Below are 24,776 nucleotides of genomic sequence, written 5' to 3'. Positions count from 1 at the left end.
TTGGGAAAACTGAAGGGGCCGTTGAGAGAGCAGGCGCGCGCGGGAGAAAATCCTTATCAAACTCCCAATTCATGGGTCTCCCTTTCCCTCAGCACACTGTGGGTATTGTTTGGCTGGGGGGTGTGTATGTGTATTTTTTCGAATGTCTGTATCGTCCCCTCCTTGCTCCCCAGCTCTGACGCTGTTTTACTGTATGGAAAGATTTCACAGGGAACCCCTCCCATTTTCCCAGGCAGTGCTGGGACAATACCAGTGCTGTGCCCCCGAGTTGGGCAGGGGACAAAAGCTGGCTCTCCTGCTGGGGATCCTGCTGCTCCTCTGGTGTGGACAGGCTCTCCCCTCTGACTCCTCCCTTCCCAAAGGTGCAGGAGATAGGTGTCATCTAGCAAAACCCCTGCCCCGAAACTTCCGTGGTCACACCCGGGTGGCGGAGGTGTCCCACCAATGTGGTCCCCTTGCTGAAACCCTACCAAGCAGCTGCCGCTGCGATGGTGCTCCTTGTTCACCGAGCAGCCAGCCTGGAGCAGGGTGTCTTTCCTGTCATCCTTGGGAATGGTATGTACACAGGACACGTGGACAGAAGAGACTTGCACAAGGATATACAAACACTCAGTGCTCTGAGAGAGGGCTGAAAAAAGGGGTAAACAGACTGCAAAATAAAAGAGAATTCAAAAAGTGGAGGCAGGACCAAAGGATTCAAAATACAAGAACTGGAGAAAGGCAGAAGGGAGGGGAAAAGCCCCTTCCTCAGCATTTAAATACAAGGAGACGCTGAGATTGCAGAGACTGTGTGGATGGTACAAACTCCTTTGAGGACATCTCTCTCTTGCAGCTGAGCCATCCATGGCTCTGCAACAAGGCACAAATTGGAGTTGGCTCCTGGCTGGCTGGTGGCAGCAGGCTCGGACAGGGATGGTGAGCAGTGGGAAAAACACTGGTCCAGTGCCTTGGAGGTTACTGAAATCCCTCCGTGGTCTGATTCCTTTCTTGCACAGCTGGGAGTTGTTCTCCCTGTAGAGTTTACCTGTTGCACTCAGGGTGTGAGCTGAGCAGGCTGTAAACTTCACTCAGTGTCTTGTGGGGCAATTTTGTTTGTCTCCTCCCTGGGGATCCTCATCAGCAAAGCACTAGAGGACCCCTGGCCTCTCATTCCCTACCACTTGTAGCCCTGCACCCTGTATCCTCACTCCACAGGAAAACAAGAAATCTCTGCCACACTGCCTCTTTCCTGTGGAATCCAAAGGAACTAGCCACCTGAAGGGAGAGCAAATAAACACCATTTTCTGGCCATTTTATGTGTCATTCTCCCTCCCTGCCCCAGGTTGGAGATTCTCCCACACTCCTATGCAGGGCTCCTGTAGATTGATGATGACCCTTACTGGCTGGGAGAAGGTGCCATAGGCTCTGCAGTATTACTGACTCTGCATCCAGTGGGCCACAGACAACTGTGTATGAATTGACCTTGCCTCACTAGTTTTTGCTGGTCATCTGCATGCCAAACAGAGTGAGCTGCCCCGTCTGTGCTGTGAGTCCTCGTCTTGTGCCAGCTAAACTGAGGTGTCCATTGGTGAGAGAACACATCCCAAATGGCAAGACTTGAGGTTGACTAGCTGCTGCTTTGGCCAAGGAAGCAGGGCCTCAACGCTGCTTTCCGAGGCTCTCCCTTGGGTTTTCTTGTCATCAAAAAGACACATTCCTCTCTTCCAAAGGGAAGAAGGCATCATGTGAAGAAAAGTATTTGAACCCATCTTTTTTTTCCAGAGTAGGTAATACTGAATAGAAGAAAGGTAGGAGATGATTCCTTGGCAGTTATTTTTTCCTGTGGGGTGCAAGAAGCCTGTTAAAGCAGAGCTGCCTGCTTGATCCCGATAGCACAGAGCCATTTCCTCCTCCCAGCTCTCTTCAGTAAAGGCTTCTCTTTGGGCTTTAGTGAGGTTTTCTCTGCAGCCACCCTATGGCTTCAGAACTTTATGTACTCCAGAAAACACCAGGCATGCAGGGAAACACCCCTAAGCTGTCAGCCAGTTTGCAGGGGCAGCAACCAGCCTCACAGGTTTACTCTGAGGGCTTTAGCTCAGGTGCTCAGCACCATCCTTGGGACTGGTTCCCTCACAGTCCATGTGGTGCCAGCCAGTGGTTTTTTTCTGTGTCTAACACAAAGCTTCTGGAGAGTGAATGTCTGCTATAGGAGTTGAAAATGTTCTTGAAATCCCTCCAAGCTCTTTGCCTGGGTCATATGCATTAATCTGTTTGTATTTTCTGACTTAGCACTGAGGTGTCTTCAGACTGGGTCTCCAGCAGAGAGCTGGGGCAGGAGCTTGGTTTATCTCATTGCTACCATAGGAGATCATCAGAATTTTTGTGGGTGACTTCTCATGGTTACAGAGTTGTTGTTGGTCTATACCAGCCCTGATAACAAAGGAAATTGAAGAAGCCAACTACCAGAGGCATGTGGGAAGGAAAGTGAGCTGGAAAATGGAAGATAGGAGGGAGAACATTCTAAACTATTGAGAGGTGAGATCTCTTACATGTCCCAGTGCACAAGCAGCAAGAATGAGGGTGAGTGTGTGTGAGAGTCCTTCTCATCAAGAAACCCCACTTTCCTCGTGAGACCATGTTTGCCTTTAGGAGCAGCTCAGCATGCTGGATGAAGCAGAGCCTGCTTGTCTTGGCAAGATCCCACAGAGCCCATCCCTAGAGTGCAAAAATCTTAAGAAAGCTCAAACTAGTATTTACTGTCCAGCAGCATGGCATTTCCCCTGGACCTTATGGCCTCCACCCTCAGAACACCTCTGATCCCCTTCCTCCCCTTTCCTACCTTGCAGATGCAGGTCTGAATAATGCCCTTTTCCCAGTGCCTTGACCACAGGGTCCCAGGTCAACTTATTTCAGCATAGAGGAATCTTCGTGCGACTCTATGACGAGGACTAGGGACTCATTCAGCACATGGGGAGCGCGAGACCCTTCAGGAGTAACCATGCTATCAGGGAGAGAAGGAGGGGGACCCCCATCCTAGGGATGCACACCCTTCTCCCCAAACCACCCACACCCCTTCCAGCATCCCACCACCCCAACCTGCCAGGGTTGAATCCTCCAGCACCGTCTCTCTGCCCATGCCACTGAGAGCAGCAATGCCAGCAATTCTCATGAAGAAGCTGGCACCATGGAAAACAGGGAGCATACTACTGGTGGCTGAGGTGGAGTGGGGGGCTGCCTGTGTCCCCTCCCCGCCGTCCCCGGCCGACCGTATTCTGGCTCTGAGGAGTGCTTGGCTCCACCTTCCACCCTTCCCTCCCCCGGTGCTAAGCAGCAAAGCCAGCTAGAGACATCCAGCCGGGGTATTAGTAAAAACCAAGCCTCCCTCCAGGAATGGCACTCGCCTGAGAGCCTCCCCGTGCTGCGCGCCCCGACACCGCTGGGGCTGGGAGAGAGAACAGGGGGGCTATTGGGATACAAATCACAGCCCTCGCAGGATTTGCCCGGCACACCGGCCAGCAATGTAAGTTTTCCTACCTGAGCTCGCTCGCACAAGCGCACACTTTTGTTCGCGCATTTTTCCTTCTACTTTCTCTTGCTTTTTTCATTTTCCCAAACAAGAGTCTGTGGTGCCCTCTGAAACTAGAGGGACAGCAATTCTTGCTATGTACTGTTGCTTTTTTTTTTCCAGTTAAGCCAGAGGCATGCTTTTCCATCACTTTTTTTTTTTTTAATTTCTTTCTTCTTCTACTTTTTTTTATTATTTTATTTTATTTTTTTAATTTCTAGATGGGGAGGATAGAGAGGCCTTTATTTTTAGAGTGTTTCTTTCTCTTAGGGGGGAACTGCTGCACAGCAGCAGGGACTTTTAGAGGTGACTGCAGACCGAAGGAGAAAGGCGGAGTGTGTGGGACAGGCAACCCAAAGCCTGTCTCAAAGTTAAACTTGGCTGTGTTTTTGTCTGGATATATATAGATATAGATACAGATACATGAATGTGAGTATGTATATGCATACACACACATATATACTGGAGTGTGTGTGTGGATGAAGTGTAGATGTATTTCAAGCCTTTGGTTTATCAGCTGTGAGAGGATGAGATGTCCCTGCAGAAGCACTTTCTCACAGCTGGGATCAGGGTCTCTGGGTGTGGGCCTGGGCTGGTTCCCTGCATGGTGGTGCCACCCGCTCAGGTTCCCTGGCACCTGGGGTATCAGTCCCTTCTGGCTTACAGATATGGTGCTGGCGCTTCCCCTCCCATGCCTCCCCCCAGACATTTCACTGCATGTCTTTGAAATTAAGGGGCACTTCCCCACACAAGTTTGGTGGCTCTCCTCCACATTCCACTCCTCCGTGGAGTGCTGTGCCCAGGCAGAATGGTACATGTCTCTCTTCTTTCAGGTCCCCAGCCTTCCTTATCCCTCTTGCTGAAGGCGCTTCCACACATGTCAGCTCCACAAGATTGCAGAGATAGGGAGCAATATCCCAATTAATCGGGGGCCCCAACCCATCCCCACCCCCATTGATCACGGGTTCTGCGGTGTGCACGGCAATTGCATTTCTTGCGCTTTAATTGAGCAGCTCCTGTCTCGTGGTCAGTTCTTCAGAGACCTTGGAGTCCCTTTCAAATTTGGTGGTTGCTTCTCTTTTTCTCTCTTTTCCCCCTTTTTTCCTTTCTTTCCTTTGTTTTTGTCTTCCTCACTTCCCTCCTCAGTGAGAAGAAGGACAGTGAGAAGGAAGAGGGAAGTCTTGAGAGCAACGATGGCTGATGACCAAGACCTTTCAGAGGTGGAGATGAGCCCAGTGGGCTCTGAAGACCACCACTGCCTCTCCCCAGGACCCTCCATGGCATCAGACAACTCCCCGCACCTCACTGGCTCTGGGAATGGGGAGATGGGGAAGGTGAAGAAGGAACAGCAAGACTCGGAGGCGGATGATGACAAGTTCCCGGTGTGCATCCGCGAGGCAGTCAGCCAGGTGCTGAGCGGCTATGACTGGACCCTAGTTCCCATGCCCGTCCGGGTCAATGGAAGTAACAAGAGCAAACCCCACGTCAAGCGGCCCATGAATGCCTTCATGGTCTGGGCACAGGCTGCCCGGAGGAAATTGGCTGACCAGTACCCACACCTGCACAACGCCGAGCTCAGTAAGACCTTGGGGAAGCTCTGGAGGTAAGAGAGAGCAGTGGAATGGGGAGTGTGAGGGCTGAGGTCTGGAGATGTCCTCTACAGGACTGTGTGGTCATGTGGAAGGATGGAGACTCAGCGGGATGGAAGGGGTGTCCCTTGAGGGGACTTCTGTACACTGGAGCAAGGTGGTTGGATGTAGTGAAGGCTTCCTCAGCAGAGCTCACCTCTGTCCTGGGCAGCAGCCCTTTCCGTGTGTTTCCTACTAAGTTTCCCTTTTGTTCCTGATGAGGACACTCTCATTCTGGTCCTCCCTGCCTGCCTGCCTTGGGAAATCTTGTTTTCTTGGCTCACCCTCCCTGCTGGGCTCAGTTGTGCACTAGCAGTAAACTGGCTGAGCTCAAGATTTAAGAGCTAAGTCACAGGAGGCTGCCTCAAGCCTGTCTGAACTCAGATCCCAGCACTAACAGGGTTCCTTTTCCGGGCAGTGCCACAAAGCAAGAGGGATACCAATTTAAAGCTGAGGAGGAAGGTCAGGGGAAAGGAGATAGGCAGTCAGAGTCCGACACTCGTCCTTCCCAGGATGGTCCCAGTTTTGGCAGGCCATGTAGGTGCAGTGAGATGGACAAGGAGAGACACAGGTAGAAACAGGGGCTGAGGTTTAGCAGAGAGGAAGAGACCTGCAACAGTCCCTGCCTTAGCAGGGTCTCTTGGAATATGCATCTTCCTTTGCACCCAAAAAGATGTCCTCTCTTCTCACTAACACACATACATTTGTCCTTTGGCACCACCAATTTGCACACCTATTTTCAATTTGTGCAGATCCTGGGTCCTCTGTGTGGCCTCCCCTCCTTCCTCCAGCAGATCCATAGGCTGCCTTCATCAAGTGCAGCCAGCCCATGAATGTGCAGAAAGCTGTTGTGCCGAAGCCAAACCTGTCAGGCTGGCTGTGCCGCATCCATCCCGTTGGATGCTCTCTGCTGATAACCCCATCAACCTGTTGCCTTCTGCCACAAGTCCCCAGCACAGTTCCCTGCCTCACAACAACCAATGCAAACCAAGGCTCATGCAAATAGCCCTCTCATTCTCTCACTCCCTGACAGCATTTCATAGAGGAAGCCCTCAGTTTTGGGTGAGCCAAGACACATTTTTTGAAGCAGAAGCTTCAAAGCACACTTTCTATTGCAGCTATTCATTACTGGCTTCAAACCGCCTAGCTCACAAGGAAGCAACCCCTTGGGCAATAGATTCTCCCTCTGCTATGTCAGCCTATTTACACTGACTCCTAAGTGTCTAATGTGTCCCCAGCAAAGGGATTTATTTGGGAAGTCAAAGGCAGAGTATTGATTGTGAATGTCTCATCTGATCTTCTTTTCTACTTGGATCTCCTCTGCCTTCCCTTTACCACAGTGCTTGCTTTCACCTGGGACTCTGCTGCCAGCCTCTGGACTGTTAAGCTCTGTTAAAAAACGAGGGTGTGGGGGGAGGACCCACCCTTTTGGTTCCCAAAATGTTGATTTCAAGATATCATTCCTTTACTGCAGAATTTTGCCAGATTTTAGATCAATGGTGTCTCCCTCCTCCCAGGCATTGCATTTTCCTTGAAAATATAGCAGAGCGGTGAAACCTCCACAGATAATTGCACTCAGAGCACAGGGAGACACAGCCCCCAGCCCGTGGCCACAGTCACACACCCAAATGCCTCCCTGGTCCCAGGACATGGCTCCCGCTGCTGGCCACATGGGACTCAGAGCAGCGGGACACTGCCGCCAGACAATGGTCAAGGTCCTCGTGTGTTTCTTAGGGCACAATACAGCCAGGAAGTGTGGCTCAGATGAGAAGCTTGTGGGGTCAGGCCTGGGGTCGTTGTAAGCTGCTAAGTTTGCTATCTGGGTGCTTCTATTGAATGTCTCCTCTCCTAGTGCACGCTGAGGCTCTCCGAGCCCTGCCAGCCCCTACGGAGATCATGCACCACAGCAAGCTGCGTTACGGGTATACAGTCAGTGTCTGGCCACATGTGTGTCCTTCTGTGAGGCTGGGGGGAAAGATCAGCCACAGAACTCCAGGGGAGGTGGCACTAAAGTTACTAGGATAGTAGCCCAAAGCCTTACCTTCCAGCCATGGTACGGTTGGGCTTCCTCTGCTGAGGTTCCCACTGCCTTATTCCCCCCGGTATAGCTCCTACACATGGGTACAGCTGCAAGCAGACAGGATTTTTTCCGGATGGCTTAACCTCAAACTTTTGATGAGTGTTCTTGCAAAGGTGGCCACCAACACCCTACAGCCATGGCCTGTCACTTTGGAAAATGTTGGCTATTCTGAGCTTATACAGATGAGTTATACAAGTTGGCTGTTATGAACTTACACAGGTGGGTTAGAGGCGAAGGCTGGTGACCACAGGGACTCCCTGCAGACCACCATTAAACCAAGCATGTCCCCACCAATCGGCACTGGGTGGGGATGGAAGAGACTAGGAAATCTTGAGAGGCATCTGAAAAATAGGATGCAACAGCCCAGGATGCTTTTTTTAAGCCCAAAATTTGCACTGCCACGTCCCCCACAGGTACCAGGCACCTTCACTGGAAGGGGCTGCAGGATATGCCCTGATGGCCACATTACCTGCGTGACCTCAAACACGGTGCCAGGGGGCTTATGGCCCCATCAACCTTCTCCAGTCTGTACCCACTTAGGGTGTGTGATGGGTGAAAAATAAGGGAGAGGTTTTGTACTCAACAGTCACAAAATCTGTCCTTGAACGCTTTCTTTTCCCAGGGTGGGACAGGGAGCAGCTCTCAAATGGAGGCTGGCTGCTGAAAATGTCGGCATGACTCCCAGCCAAAATGCCAGCCAGCACCACCTCCGGGGCTGAAAACAAGGGAGGCACGGGAAGAAGGGGAGGAAGGCTTGGTAGGGAGGAGCAAGGGGCCCTGATGGAGGGATCTTTGCATGAAGAGGGTGGCAATACCCAGGGAATTGGTTCATACCCACAAAATCTAGGGCCATGGACATGTAGGACGGGTGCTTTCTGCTCCCAGCCAGCCCTTGCCTTGCATCAGCCCCCGTGCCCAAGCCCATCACCGCACTGACTCATTGGCAGCTGAGCCAGGGTCAGGTCTCTGGCTGCTGAGCCAGGCGCCTGGCACACGGAGCAGTGCAATGCCAGGCGGCAGAAGTGGAGGCTGTGAGAGGCCAGCAGGGAGGTTTCAGCCCTTCTTTCTCCTCCCAGAGCGTGGCGCTGGATGCTTGCCCCTCTCCCCTCGGCTCAGGGGTGAGCATTTGGTGTTGGGCTTGGATAAGCCCCATGAAGGGCTTTGCTCTGTGATCCGTAACTTCTCTGCCCGTGCGAGATTCCTTTGCATTATGGCCCGAGAGCGTGGGGGGCAGGAGGGGGAGGGCAGGAAGCAAGTGAAATCCAAATCCCCCCAAATCTCCTGGCCTTTGCCTGCTCGCACCAGTTTCACTTTGCTAAAGCCGATTTGAATTCTGATCCCAGTGGGAGGGAGGAGAGGGCAGGCAGCCTTGGAGAGAAGGCAAAGATATGGGGAGTGGACTTGCCTCTGTCCTGCTGGTGGCACTACTCATGGGCTGTTGTCAAGGGGAGCAGAGGTGAGGCACTTGAGCACAGCTCAGAGGGCAGAGATCTCACACCTGTGTAGCCTCCAATGGTCCTGTTTCACACCATCCACAAGACAGATCTCAGAGGCTGAGCTTAGCAGGTTTTGTCTCTATTCTCCATATCCCACATTCTCCAAGGATGAAGATTTTGCCAAGCCAAGGTGGCCCCCAGTCCACAAGGCCTACAAGGGTTGACCCTTGGAGAGCCATCTGGAGCAGCACAGGCTGAGGGATTAAAGCCCTCTGGGACTTTGTGAGCATGGTATACAGTGGCGGGAGGGAGACAGGAAAGCTGGTGTTGGATTCATGGTGGCTCAGTTGCTTTAATCTCCAGGATTAAGGCAGTGGAGGAATGTGGTGTGTGGCCACAACCTGCTCAGGCTGACTGGAGTGAACCCAGGTCAGCACCATGCCACACACCTCCCGTCTACCAGCTGAGGGGATGCACAAGGAGTAGGGGGAAAGGGGTGTTTAGGGACAAACCTATTACTTGCTGGTGACCCTTTTGATCACCCACCAGATTTACCTGTGTATTCCTTGAGCCATGCCTCCTCTTCATCTTCAGTTTTTCAGGTCAGTTCTGTCCTTTATATCTTCCCCAGAGCCTACAGCTAAACAAAATTGGTGATATTATAGTGCTAAGGGCTTAGGGGGCACCAAGGTGCTGGCACGGTCCCATCCCCATGTAGTTCTTTTCCTGGGGAGAAAAAGGTGGGGACATTCTATAAATAGAATATTTTTTTTGCTGTTTGTGAGCCCTGCCATTCATAATGGCTGTTTTGAGTTCTCAGTCATGAGAAGACTGGTCCCTTCTAAGAGCACTGTTTTTTGGTTGGAGGCAGGATGATCTTGAGTCACAAGAATATGAAGAGGAAAATCATAACATGAAATTGAAGTGCTTCCATCTGAAATGCTGCAAAAGGCTTGAGAAATGGGTTTGATCTTATCTTCAAATGCTCTGAGGCATCCTGCCTGTGCATTTCACCACTTCCTGAGAGAGCCTTAACTAGAGCAGCCCATGATCTGGCAGGAATACAGACAAGGAGCTTACATTTCTGCAGTGCCTTTCATCCAGAGACCAAGGCTCATCCACATCTACTTCTATAAAGCCAGCAAAACAGCAGCTACATTTTTTACAACTGCTTGGTCAAGCACAAGGAAGGCTGGTCCTTTTGCTTCAGCCTTTTGCATTATCCATGTCTGAGGTGAGCAGAAGCTCCAGGAATAGTAGAATGCTCTGTTTCTGCCCCTTCCAAATTTTCTTTAATTTCCGTTTAGATATTGCAAGTTGACTAAAGGTTGTTTTACATGGTTATTGTGGAGCCAATATCAATTGTTGCTATTGGTGCTCCATACAGCCTCAAACTAGGAGCAGAGCCTATAAAAAGGGGGAGGTTAACCTGGAACAGATACAACCTGGGGAAGAGCAAGAGATACAGGGCAGGCAGTGCTATAGGTAGTATACGACCTTTGTCCAAAGGAGAATTTCAACTGCCCTTAATTTGCCTGAAGTTTTTAAAAGCAGCTCGTCCAACCTTATTTAACAAAACTACAAAAGGCTGCACTTCGCACTTTGGCAATGGAAGAGAGGGTAAGTTGAACTTACTGAAGTGAGAAGCATCACACAGGTTGGGAAGGACCCAGCACTGGCATCAACCAGTGGCAGGGCTTAACGACTAAGGAGAAGAAGGAAAGCATTGCTATCTCTGTGGAAACACTCCAAGTTCTTCCTATCATTCCAGGAAGTACCCTCCATGGGGCAACATCCCGCCATTTGGATTTACACACCCTGTCCCACAATACTGAGCGTCGGGGGTTTTTCTGATAGACCTGCCTCACTCCTTCCCCTCTTCTCTTTACCACCTCGGTCTCTGCAGGTTGTTGAACGAAAGCGACAAGCGGCCCTTTATCGAAGAGGCGGAGCGGTTGAGGATGCAGCACAAGAAGGACCATCCTGATTACAAGTACCAGCCCCGCCGGCGGAAAAACGGCAAGGCCACACAGGGCGAGGGTGAAGGCCAGGTAGAGGGGGACGCTGGTGGGGCTGCTGCCATCCAGGCCCACTACAAGAGCGCCCACCTGGATCACAGGCATCCCGGAGAAGGGTCGCCCATGTCTGACGGTCATCCAGAACACTCCTCAGGTGAGTCTTGGGTCTCAGTGAATCTCTTGACAGACTACATCCAAGTCAGAGGTTCAAAAAAGAAAAGTCATTATGGTGAAAGCCTTAGTGATGGGGCTCACACCTTACTCATGACCCAGCAGACTGCTGGTGTCAGCAGTACAGGGACATGCATGAGTTTCAGAGGCCCTTGTGTTCCTCTAGTCAGGCAAGGTATCATTGCATCCTCCCTTTTTTCCACAAGATGATATCAAGAGATTTGGTTTTGGCTTTTTCTTTCTCTCTCCACCAAACCCTCCAGCTAGACAGCTGCTGGCATACTGGGAAGAACAGAGTTGGGTTGTATATAGAGCCAGTCATAAAGCTGGAATTCACCTCTTCTCTCTTTTTCCTCCGCAAAACATTCTTCACATTGCAGGTCAGAGCCACGGGCCCCCCACACCTCCTACCACCCCTAAGACCGAGATGCAGGCAGGCAAAGCCGATTCCAAACGAGAAGGGCGTTCGCTGGGGGAAGGAGGAAAGCCACACATCGACTTTGGCAATGTGGACATTGGGGAGATCAGTCACGAGGTGATGTCCAACATGGAGACCTTTGATGTCAATGAATTCGACCAATACCTGCCGCCCAACGGACACGCCGGCCACCCAGGCCACGTCGGAGGCTATGCGGCAGCAGCCGCTGCTGGCTATGGGCTCGGGAGTGCCCTGGCTGCAGCCAGCGGACACTCTGCCTGGATCTCCAAGCAGCATGGAGTCTCCTTGTCCACTGCCACCTCATCGGTGGTGGACTCAAAGGCCCAGGTGAAAACGGAGGGGTCCACCCCTGGAAGCCATTACACTGACCAGCCCTCCACCTCCCAGATCGCCTACACATCCTTGAGTCTGCCCCACTACGGCTCGGCCTTCCCCTCCATCTCCAGGCCACAGTTTGACTACCCGGACCACCAGCCCTCGGGACCCTACTACAGCCATTCCACCCAAGCCTCTGGGCTCTACTCTGCCTTCTCCTATATGGGACCTTCCCAACGTCCCCTTTACACTGCCATCTCTGACCCTGCACCCTCTGTGCCCCAGTCTCATAGCCCCACACACTGGGAACAGCCCGTGTACACAACTCTCTCCAGACCGTAGGGAATGGGGAACAGTGACCAAAGCAGCGATGGAAAGGCTCCCAAGAATCAGCACGGGCAGAAGAGCCTCCGAACTCCAAGGTCACTCAGTGCCATCCAGCCACCAGAACCTACCAAGTATACAGAAGTGCCTTTCTTGATCCCAGCTGTCGCTGGCACACCCACCTAGAGGAAGGTTTATCGTCCTTTCACCCTTTACCAATTTCACACAGGCCACGTGACTGGCTTGCGATGCCTTATTGGCCTTCTAGATGAGGAGGATTCTAGACATGGAGTGACTGGTCTATGGTGGGTTTTGTTGTGCACACCCTGGACTGTATGATGAGAGAGACTGTCCTTTCCTTCCCCTCCCACACTGCTCCAGGGAGTTTGCAAGTGTTTCCAACAGGCCACAATGGCCAACACGTTGTCACCTGCTGTGGGTGTAGGGTGGTGGCTCAGTCCTGGCAGATGTGTCATGGGAGGAGCAGTAGGGAGGTGGCATGGCCGGCTTCCATGCAATCAGTGTCTTGCAGCAGTCTTGCCTAAGATTCACAAACGTATGAATCTCGAACCCCTTGGAAGACCAACCTACGCTTGCTTCCCTGCCAATTTCCACAGCTGCACTCTAGCTTTTCTCCCCACCTCCTCCCTCCATCTTGTCTCTGTTTAATCCCACACTCTTCCCAGCATGGAGAATTGAAGGCTTGCCTGAATAGTACATGGGATTTGGGAACAGCATGGTCAGTCTTAGCATTACTCGTATCACAGCCTGTGTGCATACACGTGTTCATGTATGAAGGTGGAGGAGAGGTGGGAAAGGACCAATGAATCATTACGGTGCTATGGGTGAATCCTCCTTTTTTAAAATTACTCTGTATCATTCATTTGTGTCTGGCATTTCTGGCCTCTCAGTCTCTTCTAATCTCTTCAGAACCCCAAACAACTTCTGAGCAAACTTGGTCCTTGCTCTTCCATGTCTGATGGTGCCTGCATGAAATGAAGAAGCACCAAGAAAGCTACAATGCACTTGCCAACACCCCGAGTTAATTCCAGTACTCTGAGGTCCCACTCCAAACCCAGGCTGAACTCATTCGTTCATCATGTCTCCCAGTCAGCCAAAACCTCCCTCCCATCTATGCTGAGAATGGAAAGATACTCCTGTGGCTTTAAGCAAGGTAGACACAGACCCAATCTTGGATGATGAAAGAAAAGAACCCTATTTGGGTGCAAAGTAATCTTCTTTGCCTTTGGGTTTCAAACTGGAAGCAACCAGCTCTTAGAGATCAACCTCTTTTTTCAGCCCAACATCTGAGGACAGTCTGCTTGCTTCTCCTTTGTCACCTCCAAGACTGGGGTATTTTGCCAGGCCAGGGAGTGAACTGGCACAAAAATTGCCACAGGAAAAGATGATTCCTAGCAGCTGATTGCAGAGACATGCTGTGGGACTTCCCAATGCATATTCCAGTCTAGAAAGAGACTTTAACCAAATGTGGACTCTGATGGGTGCTGCTGTATCCCTCTGCTGATATGACTGTCAGATGCCCTTCCTGCCTCCCTTAGCTACAGAAGACTTCTCCTTGTGGTGTCTGAAAAGATCATGTAGAATGTTTGCTCCCTGTACGCATGTAACCTCTTCCAGCCCTGTCCCCTTATTTATGCAAGTAGCACCTTCCTCCCCTACCTCCCTTTCCTCAGTCTCTGTGCCATCCTAGCACCATTAACTCTGCATTAAACATATGGAATAATAAACTTAAAAGTTTCATTTTCACATGTCTGAGTTTTTTCAACCTCTTCCCTGCCAAGTCTCTGTTTTTTCCCCCCAGTACATGTATGATGGGTCACACACACCACCACACAGATCCTGTGCACAGCCTTCCTCTGCCTCTCAGGAAGAGGACACAGGCACATTTCTGACTGGCTGTCCAGACTCCTTCACGGAGATGAAGCTCATCTTCTGTTTACACCTCACCTCCAGTCATTTCTTCCATGAGAAAAGCACTAACACTGACTTTTGTTCTTCATCTGAGATACAGCACATGCAATCAGGAGTACTATTTTGTTAGTGTGACTGCTGATGCTCTCTAGGATAGAAGTATGGGGGGGTTTCTCATCTTGGTTCCTCATAACCAGGTAGCAGGTGACATACCTTCAAAAAAAAAAAAAAAACCAACGCCCCCACATACACAAATTTGTGTATTTTGGAAGCTGACATCATTAATTTCTCTCCTTCCCCCACCCTCTTGCCTCTCAAAAGCAAGAACCGAAACACAAATACTCATACACACAGAGCATATTCCAGAACACATGTATACACTTTCTTACTTGTTGAAGACATTCTGTATATAGTCAGATCCTGGGAGGGTATCTGAACTTGTCTGGAAAGAAAAAGTATGTAGCAGGTATCACTCTGCTTAAGAACATCTGTCAAGACCAATGGCAGAACGGTAAGAGCCCAGTTACCACAGACACTCCCAACAATTGATTCCAAAGGGTTTCAATGCTGGTGCATTTGAGCAGATGCAGTGAGTTTCTGTTCACTAAACATTTTATGGGTGAGTAAGCACATCTAGGAACTGTGGAACGTGTTCAAAGCTTTTTAAAAAGCATAGCACAATTTGGATGAAGTTCTGTATAGAGCCAAGAGCATCCACAGCAGGATGGCTTAATTAATCTAATAATAGTGATGCCAGCTAAAGAGTTCCATGCAAAATAGGACTGACCATTCATGGAGAGGATGAAAAACTTCTACCCCAAATCACATGCTGTGGGAAGAGCCCAAAAGGGCACTGATGAGCAAGTCAGGAGCATGGGTAGGGACGAAGGGAAGCCATGGTGAAATTAGAGGTATGTAAGTTGATCACAGGAGTGAGGGAAGTGACACAGCATGGATGAACACAAGAGCGGGGAAAGAAAGTTCTTAATCTCACATAGGCACTCTTCTCCAGCTCTTCAAGAAGCAAAATAGGAAAGTGAGTGGGCTCTGCCTCAACCACTCTCCAGTGGAAGGGGATTCCTCCTCTCATACCGAAGGCTTGTTGCATTTAAGACAGTACTGAGAACACCACTGGTAACAGAGGGGTTAACCACTCCTCCTCCAGCCTAGCAGGAGCTGGCCCAGCATCTTTCCCTATCCCTTTAATCGTATCTGATACAGATGCAAGGCTGGGGAGGGGAGTCCAGTAGGGAACAAAGAAGCCATTTAAAAAAAAAAATAAAAAAAAGGACAAGAAAACGACCCCGCGCTCCATGGCAGACGCCAAAACGATTGCACAAAGGCACCATTTCAGGGCTGAAATTTCACCGCACCAACGTGATTAAAGGATTCCATGGAGGGTGGGGGGAGAAGGCTGAAGGCCACAGTGCTGCAAATTAACCTTTTCTTGGTAAGGATGGCCTGGAAAAGGAAGCATTTGCGTTCTTCACAGTCAACCCCCTCCATGCACCTGCAAACATCTCCACATCCCCTTTGACCTGTCATTTCACCTAGGGACCCATTCAGCTCTTGCATTATTGCCTCTGAAACCAGCCCTTCCTGTGCACACCAAGAGAGGAAGGATAGACTGCTGCTTTTACAGGGAACAGTAAGAGAATGACATTCATGGCTGGTTACATGAGCCAAGTTCCCAGGCAGGTTGGTATAAACTCCCTTTGGGACATGGATGCTCACATGCAAGCACTCGCCACACATACAGCACGGAAAATGATCACTTTATATATAAACGCAAGCTTTAACACAAACTAGTCAGAAATATTCTTTCTGGGCCAGAGCAAGGAAAAATAAAAGGCAGAAAGCATAGGTGACCTCTGAGAACTCTTTTTAGTAAGACAATTGAGAAAGATTTGGTGTGTTCTGCCCAAGCTCAGATCTTCCGCATACAGAGAAAAGAACCTTGAAGTACACAGATCAAGAAACCAAAACTAGGTGAATTAATGAAAATCTGCAGCTGGCTGGAAGCCCTTGCAGATTGTAAGGCATCCACCCAACTCTTGACTTGAGCATGTTACCTCCCAGCACATCAGAGGCGAGAGTGCAGGTACCTGAAGGGGACAGATGACTGATCTTTCACCACAATACAGATCAAAGGAACTCTAGAATTTAGCTGCAGTTTTGCCACCGTAAGAACCACCAGGGTATGTTCAACTGAGATGGCTGGTCCATCCCCAGGACCTCAGTTCCACCGTGTGTCAGAGAACGGCTACATCAGGAGCAAGCGCAACAACAACCCACACCTGCCGAGCTGGTGGGACGGCAAGTGGCGGCCGCGCTTCCGGCTGGGGCAGTGCCACTGAAAGGGGATCCCCACTTCTGATAAGCAGCAAGGGAGCAGGGAAACAATAGGTGGCTTGATGAGAGCTGCTCTACGATACTCCTGAGAAGCCCCACAGTCAGCAGTGGCCAAAGAGGAAATTGGGGGTTTCCACAGCAACCTGCCCAGGGCACAAAGGCCCAACTGTCTAGGGGGAAGCAATGGAGGTGTCTCAGCACTCACATTTTAAGAAGGGACAGGGGTGGAAGGCTGAAGTCTCTCTGAAGCCAAAGTACCTGCCAGAGCATTTCTGTACAGCAGGAGTTTAACTGGGTATCCATCCTGTAACCAGGGAGGTGCAGTGCTAGAGGAGGGAGTTACTGCAGACTTTAGCCAAGCTAAAAGACGAAGCCTTCGACAGTGCAAGAAAGCTGAAAAAACAGCATTGCACTTGGCTCCCTAATCTTACCAATATAGTACAGGACACACAGAGAAAAAAAATAATGCCCAAACTTGTGGAGACAGCTAAGAAAATAATTTCTCAGACATACAGGACTGAGATGAAATAGAAAGTCAGAGGGAAAAAAACCCAAATATATTTAATTTAAAATAGGGAGATTAAAAATTTATTTACACAAACACTAACCAAAATTAGAAACATCCCTGGAAACACAAAAACAACAGCTGGAATCTGATCAGTCTGTGATAATTAACTCATCCACACCCCAGTCTTCATAGCTCCCATCTGGAAGGTAACGACGGATGATTATGGGGATCTTGCGTGCTCTGAAGGGAAGAGAGAGATGAACAGAAATGTCAGAATCTCCACTGTATCACTTCAGTAGGTGATGGAAGTGAGGTGCTTGGTGGCTTCAGTAAGCTCATCAGATTTAACTGAGAGCTGTGCAGCACCAGTGATTTGATATTATATAGCAAAGTCCCAACAACCTTCTGTCATTTGCAGATGCAAAGCCCTCAGCACCCTCAGACTACAAACACCAAAGACTTCTCAGACCTCTGCTGCTACTGCAGGAATTGAGCCGTGTGGTCTGAACCCACTGAGAGACAACACCTAGCATCTAACCCTGATATAGGGGGAAAATATAAATCAAGGGACTTGAAGAACAAATCCACTTTTTGTTTGATGGAAGGTTTTTCACCATGTGACACTAAAAAGGTGGCAGAATTCTGAGAACTTCCAGGATACGCTGGTATTTACAAAGAAATTTGCATCCTGAGAGTATCAGTTACATTTAAAGAAGGATACATGAAACAGTGACTATTTACACACCAAAACCTGTCACAGCTGGGGTGGAGCACAGCACCTCCTAACAGTGCTTCTGATTAGAGAGCAAGAAAATGCTGAATACAATTTAACTTCATGAAAGTAGATTTACATCAGCAAAACATAATCAGACAGTCTGGAATCCAGCCAGGGCATCAGGTTTCAACTGTATCAGACTTGAAAAGTAACACAACTTCTTTACATTCAGGGAGGTTGTTCTTCCAGTAGTAAAGTAACTCCCTAATGCCAAAAATTACAACTGAATTTTGGCAGAGAACAGGATGCACCACCCTGACTTCTGACTGAGCTTTCCAGAGCTCACACACAGGCAGTGACCAGAAGCAACTCAGTCTGAGCCTGGAGATCTGACAGGAATATGACCTAAGGAGCTTCTAGCAATGGCAAAGGGAGCTGTAATAGATAAAAAATCTGGAAGAGCAGCTTCAGTGCACTGAGAAACTGGGGAAGCAGGGGGGACAATTTCATTCAAGGACAGGGACCTAATCAGTAACAGAGTCCAGCTGCTTGAAGGATATCTGCATGTGACCTAGATCATGCAGGAAAACTGTAAGACAGCAGGTAGCTCTGCTGTGGAAAGGTGGGCCTGCAAGTGGTCATCCAAAAGTTGCCTCTGCTGCAGTCAGAAAGGATTTATTTACCTTTGTGTAAGTAGGGGAAAAGCACAAGAAGCCAAACATGCAAGGGTGCAGGAAACATTCTCACCAGCCTGACTCTGATTTTAATTTTTGCCAGCACTTCACTTGAATACAAGTCTGCTCAGATGGCTGCTTCAAAACAATTCCATTTGGGGAATTAAATGGATTCCCAAAAGATGAAGACCTTGGGATCCCATCACAGAAATAAAGAACACAGGGAATGTGAAGTAGAAAAGATCCAGAGCACTCCTAATCATCAGTATTTATAGGAGCAACTAGGATGGGAGAGAGCAGCTGTGGAGAAACTCCAAGGTGAAAAAAGGAAAAGGCAACTATAGTGCTCACTGTTATTTAAGGAAGATGAGGTTGTTTTAGAACAAACTGCTAAATGCTGGGATGAGGAGAGGACTGCTGCCTTGAAATCAGTTAAAAATCTGTGACTTACTTGAGTTCTTTCATGGCAATGAGCAAGGGGTCTGTCTCTCCTTCCAGCTCCACCATCACAGGGGCACACATCCTAGGATGAACATCAACAACCACTTGAGCAAAAACACAGGGAGGGAATATCTAAGAACACCTGCCTAGCTGTGTCACCTCCATAACAGCCAATTAAGTAGGAGGGTGGGACACCATCCTGGCAAAACTGATTTGCTCTGGCATGAACTTCAAGAAGTAAACTCCCCATAACAGTTACAGACCAAACTTTTACTTCAATGTTCTTCTTGCTCCATCCCTAGGGCTCTGCTAAGCAGCTCATGCTCAAGGACTGGTGAAATCCACACTCTCTTAGTTGTCCTCTGCTGTACTTAAGTATGTAGAAAAGAATGGCTCTAATATTAATCCAATGAAAAGGGTGGAATTGCTGTAAAATGAGCAGGCCTCCTACAACTCCAACGTATCTCTCACATTCTGACTTGCTCACAGCTTCCAGGCCTTGATCAGGGAAAGAGAGGGGCTGGATTTACAGGGCATTTTACATCTCATAAGAAAAAAATTAATCATTTTGCAAAGGATTGTGACTACACCCATCCACTGGACAGTGGTGGCAAAGAAAGCTCACATTATGTGTTATGTGTGGGTGAGGCCATGGGGCTGCTGCTGGTCTGGGTTCAGCATTGAAAGTAGAAGATGCAGGTAAGCAGAAGCAGGTACCAGAGTGTTTTGGATTAAAGGCCTGGCACGGGCCCATGTCACCTCCCCCCATTTTTCCTGCCTTTCACCAACTGAAAGAACATGCACAAAACAGCTTGACAGAACAGCTTGGCTGCCTCTAAATCATGCACAAGAGAAGCCTCATTTTCAAGGTGGCTATAACCAAGATGAAACTTTTGCCACTGTCTAACAATCTCACTCAAAAGGTAGTTTTTCAAAAAGCACAACAATTTTTAATATTTATTATTAAAACAAGTCTAAAAAGGCAAATGGATTAAGAGCAGCAGGCCTTGGCAGCACTTGAAGTTCTAAATATTATTGTCTATTAGAAATAAGGCCTTACTATTGCCAATACTTTAAAACACTTACAGCTCCCCACAATGCAACTGCATTTAAAATTAATTTCAGCTTGGCTTCTCCACTCCCAATTCCTATAGCCCAGTTGTGTTATCAACTGAAGCTGTTTTGAAGCATCTCTCCCTCCAACATTACCTCTTCCAAACCAGTTATGAACTTTCAAGTCCCTGCTAGCTCTCTTAGGAAATACAGAAACCTGAACTGTCTTGACCCATTCCCTAGTAATTTAGTCTGTGACCTAGGACAACTCGTTGTGGCTACTAAATGCTCCCTCTTCATGCACAAGCAGCACAATTTCAGACAAGGAGAGTCACAGAGACTTCAGGTGCAACTAAGAGCCCCACAGTCCTGTGCATCACTGGTGACCAGAGGGTGACATGCGAGCTCAGAAGTCATACAAAGGATTCAGAAGACCTAGGAATTTTTAAGGGAAGGGGAAAGCACTTATTAGTGTAAAGGGAGGTGCAGCTGCGGCAATGCTGGGGCCAGTGTGGGCAATACTCACGCTATCTGGAGAGCACGAGTGCCCAGGACTCTGGCTCGCTCGTACTTGGTCATGTAGGGGGTCGTGATCCGCTTCTGGTTTGCCTGCTGCCGCTCTCCCGAGGGCAGAATTTCCACGTTCTCCTGTCCCTCCTGGTGGGAACAGACCCGCGCCGCTGCTCAGCCGCAGCCGCCACCGAGGCCCTGAGGTGTGGGGGGAGCCACTGAGGCCTCCCCAACCACAGCAGCCGCCCAGCCAGGCCGCGACGCGACCCCGCGGGCCCGGCAGAGCCTGCCTAGGCCGGCCAGGGCAGCGCCCCACGGGGCACCCACCTCCTCCGCGTTCTCCAGGTCCTCCAGGCCCTCATCCTCCTCCACATCGTCGAAGTCATCCCCGTCAAAGCTGCGAGAGGGACACACGCGTCGTACTTGTGGCCGCGCCGGGCCGCCCCCACCCGACCCGCCCCGAGGCGCGACGCGCCGCCTCCCCTCCTTCCCCTCGGCCGCCCCGCTCTCACTTGTCCTCGTTGTCGGACATGTTGCCCGCCCGGCGCCCCCCGCCCCGCACTTCCGGGAGCCACTTCCGGGTGTTGTCGTGACGCTACCGGAAGTTACCCTGCGCCGTTGCCATGCCGACCGCCGCCGCTTCACCCTCCCCGCCCGGTCGCCGCCCGTCGCGATGGAGGCGGCGGGGATCCCGGGCCGCGGCTGGGGCTCGCCCAGGGGCAGGCCGGCTCGGTACAGCACTGGAACGCGGGAGCTAGTGAGAGGTAACGGCGGAGCGGGCCGGGGTCCCGCCCACAGTGCCTCGCCCCGAAGTAGAGCGTCCCACCGCGGTCCGGCAACCGGGCAGGCCCGTGGCTGGTGTCGCCGCCCTGGCTGGAGTCTCCGAAACCCGCATCTTCCCCTTCGGGTTGGGGTTGTGAGGGGTGGTGACCCCAGGGCGGGTTCCCCAGGCCGGCTCTGCTGCCTCTTCATGCACACGTCGTGTTTTTCAGCCACGATGGAGGAGCTGCATCTGACGCATTCTCAGAAGCGATACCTGATGGACTACGTGAAAAGTGAGTGAAGCCCCCGGCTCTCCTGCCCGCTGCTGTGCTGTGCTGAGGAGCTTTTGCATCTCGGCTTGAGACTTGGGTGTTTGCCCACAGCCTGCTCGGATGGGCAAATGCTTTAAAACAGCAGCACAGCAGCTGCTGACACATGGGGACAAACAGGGCGAGCTGTCCCCACGGGTCAGCCAGGAACCAAGGCACAACGGTGCGACTTGGACCGCAGTCTGTTGTGCCCAGTGACCAGGGTGAGACATCTGGGGCACTGGAGTCTTCGTTTGTCATGCTACTATGGATTAACAGGTAGATGTGCTGGCAGTGGCCTAGAGCCATCCATCCAGAGTCCCCTCTGCCTGATTTGCTGTTTTGGTTGGTCTCCCAGGAGGCGATGCCCTGCCCCTTCAGAGATTCCCCCCGTCCAGCAAACAGCCAGTGCATGTTTCCTCCCCAGCAGCCTGTCAGCCATGCAGGCTTCCAGCTAGACCGCTTCTCCGACCTGCCAAGGTCTGCCAGGCAGAAGATGCCTACACCCGAGAGAAATTCAAGCCACAGCCCATACGTAAGTCAGCAAACATTGCTAATAAATTCATGGTGATGCCTGGAGCCTCTCTTCCCCTCCTGTCCATCCCCTGCCTCAATCTCAGCAGTGGCAGTGTATCTGAATTGCTCCATGTCCTCACGCTCTTCCTCTTCAAAGATGGTTCAGAAATAGATCTCTGAGGGAACATCTGCTGTAAGTGCTCGCTGACTTCTGCCTGCCAGCTAGGGGGGCAGTGACAGGTGATAGGGACCTGCACGGTCCTTGAGCAAGAACAGAGCACTAGGTGATTTTCTAGCACATAAATGTGAAACCACAGCTGATGTTGGTTTGGTGGGCTCTGTACACCCGTGTGGTGCTTGCACACAGTCCAGGGATGGACTGACATTAATGAAACACTTCTCTGGCACAGTTAGGGAAGCAGTGTGGTCAGGCTCCTCCATGAGGAGATGTGCTGATAAATATAATTTTTTCCTTTGGCATTCACAGGAGATTTGGAAAAGGAGAAGAGAAGACTTCAAAACATCTTAGCAACAGGGAAGGATGAGGTAGAGGACAAGGTGAAGCAGGTGTTCATTCAGAAAAAGGAAGAGGAGATAGCTGCGCCTGACCAATTTGAAGAATGTATGTCTTCATGTCCCCAGGAGGGAGGCAGGCAAGAAGCCCAGGAAGCCAGCTCCCTCCTAGGGCTGGGGTGGCAGGCTGTGTTGCCAGTAATGTGGAGCCCATTACAGGAGCAGCCACAAAGCCCAGTTTCCAAGAGAAAAGACTCGCTGCTGTGACACTGATCCAGCCATCTTCACAGAGCTTATGTTGCTGAGGTTGGCTGGCAGATAGATCTCAGGGCTGCCAGCACAAAATGCACCCTGCTGGCAGGGGAATAGCCTAGGAATGTGCAGGGATATCTGGGATGCAAGCTCAGGTGCTGTTGGTCTCTTTCCCAGCAAGCCTGACTCAACATAGACCAGGTTTGGGCCCTTCCACTCCAGGATCACAGCAGTTATATTAGCAAAGCTTCAATATCAAGCAGAATTTGAAGCAGTAAAAGACTTTGGCTTGTAGAATATACAGTGATAGCAAAACCCTGCCAAATACCTCTCTGTGCTTGAATCTTCAACGTGTGTGTACAGCCCTGCCAGCCTTTTGCCAGCCAGGGCAGCACAAAGATGGGCAATGCCAGAATAATGTGTACAGAAGGGGTGCTTTGGTCCCTGCTGCAGGGAGCCAGTGCAGCTGGTTGCACACAGGCTTGGTTGCCTCCAACACTTGTCACAAGCTGAATGTTGTCCTTGACACATCTGTGACAGGATCAGCTGGCTGCAGGTCTGTGCTGCAAAGCAGCAGCTGATGATCCATGCCTGGTCTTGGATGGTTGCAGTCACTGGGTGCTGTGTGTCAGTTAATGAACCTCAACAGCAGGTTCCGTCTCCATCCACAGACTGGTTAAATTGCCCACAAGCAAAAGAGAACTGTCTACATAAAGGAAACTACAAAACTTGTTCCTGGGAGTCAGGGGGTGGTAAGAAGTTGGGCAGAAGGGACATTGCCCATTATGTAAGGGACTACTGATATATTGTGATGACATGTTCAGCAAGGTGAGTGTTACAGCTGCTATCACACTGCCTTGATGGGTCTGCTGTTCTAGCAGAACTAGGAAATTGGGAGTTCAGATCTAGACACAAACCTGTTTTCTTGCCTTTTGGCTGCATGCTGTTTCTACAATTCTTTCTCTTATCCACCAGTGATGAATGAAATTCAAGAGAGGAGGGAATTCCTGGCAGAGATGGAAGCTCTAGGACAGGGTAAGAAGTATCAAGGGATCATCCTCACTGAAATCTCACAGGTATGCAAGGGCCTTGGCTGAACAGTGCATGGAGGGAATCCTGTGTGTCAAGATATCTGAGCAGGGAAGCAGGCAAAGAGCTGCTTCCCTTCATGGCACAGCTCAGGCATGAATTTGGGGAATGGTGGATAGAAGTTTTTCAGCTTTCTTTCCATCTCTGCATGTAACTTAATCAGGAAAATAGAGCTTTTGTTCTTAAGACTGGCAAAAGAATGGAAAAAAAGCTGCTGGTTTTCTCCCTGCTCAGCTCTCCCCCTTTGTACTTTGCAGAAATTGCATGAGATGGAGATCATTGACAAGAAGAGAAGTGAGGAAATGAGAAATATGACAAAAGCCTTCCCTGTTGGGAACAAATCCAGTCTCCAAGACTAGGCCAAGGACAAAACACAAATGCAATTTGTTCCCACCTATTCTTCCCAGACTGTCGACATTGGAGGCTGGTCTGTGACTGTTTCCAAAGAGGGGGCAGCACCATCTGTTGCCTGAAACTAGAAGGCAGGACCAATTTGTACATAAACAGCAAGAGAAGTTGTAAAATCCTTCCCACACACTGGATCCCTTCTTGCTCAATAATATTAAAGACATGAAAATACATAGCAATGGCTCCCAAAACATGACAAAGCAGAGCCTTTTTTTTGCCTGTGCAGTGCCTCAGAGTACAGCAAACCATCCATAGAAATGTCATTCCTTCCCATCTGCCCAGAGGTGGGGGTTTCTCGTGACAGCATGATGGTAACACACACTGCCACCACACCTGTAACCTGCTCACTCCTGGCCCTGTGACTCCAGGAATATCTCTGGAGGAAATGCAGCTGCACAGCCTTGTGCAATCACAAGCCCTTGGCATTTCTGCACGTCACTGGCTGTGACCTTAAGCATCAGCAGACCTCTGGTGGCAGCCCCAGCTGTGCCAAGCAGGGACAGGGGATTTCAGCCCAGTGCCCGCTGCTCTTTGCTGTGATTTTTTTGGTTCCTGAAAGCACGGTATACAGAATAGCCACTCTGTTCCCACAGAGACTGGAAATGGCTGTTTGCTCACCTCATAAATACCTGCACCTCTGTCCTCCAGCAGGCTGAAGCATGATGTCCCACTTTTCCTGTGCAAATCCCAGCATAACATCCAGTTTCCAATTTCCTTAAGATCTCATCCTCTGCTTCTTAGCAATACTCAGGCACTTCCCAAAGCCAGGCAGTATGCCCTGGCCGTGG

At 50.2% G+C, this 24,776-nt stretch overlaps 3 protein-coding genes across 5 annotated transcripts; 2 read left to right on the top strand and 1 right to left on the bottom strand.

The window, feature by feature from the left end:
- The first annotated feature begins 3,367 nt into the window (after window positions 1-3,367).
- SOX10 (SRY-box transcription factor 10) lies at window positions 3,368-13,722 on the top strand. The gene is made up of 4 exons (XM_014256572.2): window positions 3,368-3,499; window positions 4,691-5,147; window positions 10,595-10,860; window positions 11,258-13,722. The coding sequence occupies exons 2-4, from the start codon at window positions 4,738-4,740 to the stop codon at window positions 11,971-11,973; spliced, it is 1,392 nt and encodes a 463-aa protein (XP_014112047.1). The 5' UTR covers window positions 3,368-3,499; window positions 4,691-4,737; the 3' UTR covers window positions 11,974-13,722.
- Window positions 13,723-16,769: 3,047 nt separating this feature from the next.
- Window positions 16,770-20,753, bottom strand: POLR2F (RNA polymerase II, I and III subunit F). Its single transcript, XM_005527603.3, has 5 exons — window positions 20,653-20,753; window positions 20,468-20,537; window positions 20,157-20,287; window positions 18,588-18,659; window positions 16,770-16,987 (listed from the first exon to the last, which is right to left on the bottom strand). Exons 1-5 carry the CDS (start codon window positions 20,670-20,672, stop codon window positions 16,897-16,899), a joined length of 384 nt encoding a protein of 127 aa, XP_005527660.1. The 5' UTR covers window positions 20,673-20,753; the 3' UTR covers window positions 16,770-16,896.
- An 18-nt stretch (window positions 20,754-20,771) lies between these two features.
- Window positions 20,772-24,188, top strand: C5H22orf23 (chromosome 5 C22orf23 homolog). 3 transcript variants are annotated; one of them, XM_014256587.2, is made up of 7 exons: window positions 20,772-20,904; window positions 21,133-21,195; window positions 21,352-21,489; window positions 21,638-21,745; window positions 22,214-22,348; window positions 23,467-23,567; window positions 23,838-24,188. In XM_014256587.2, the coding sequence occupies exons 1-7, from the start codon at window positions 20,814-20,816 to the stop codon at window positions 23,937-23,939; spliced, it is 738 nt and encodes a 245-aa protein (XP_014112062.2). In that variant the 5' UTR covers window positions 20,772-20,813; the 3' UTR covers window positions 23,940-24,188. The 3 variants fall into 3 exon arrangements, with proteins under 3 accessions (XP_014112062.2, XP_014112065.1, XP_014112064.1); XM_014256590.2 differs by lacking the exon at window positions 21,352-21,489; XM_014256589.2 differs by lacking the exon at window positions 21,352-21,489 and having other exon boundaries at window positions 21,569-21,745.
- Window positions 24,189-24,776: the final 588 nt, after the last annotated feature.

This window comes from Pseudopodoces humilis, chromosome 5, assembly GCF_049639895.1.
Source record: "Pseudopodoces humilis isolate 2021_Gansu_Grassland_sample_001 chromosome 5, ASM4963989v1, whole genome shotgun sequence".
Taxonomy (NCBI): Eukaryota; Metazoa; Chordata; class Aves; order Passeriformes; family Paridae; genus Pseudopodoces; species Pseudopodoces humilis.
Note: the sequence above shows the minus strand (reverse complement) of the source record. Positions and strands in the feature narration are given on the sequence as shown.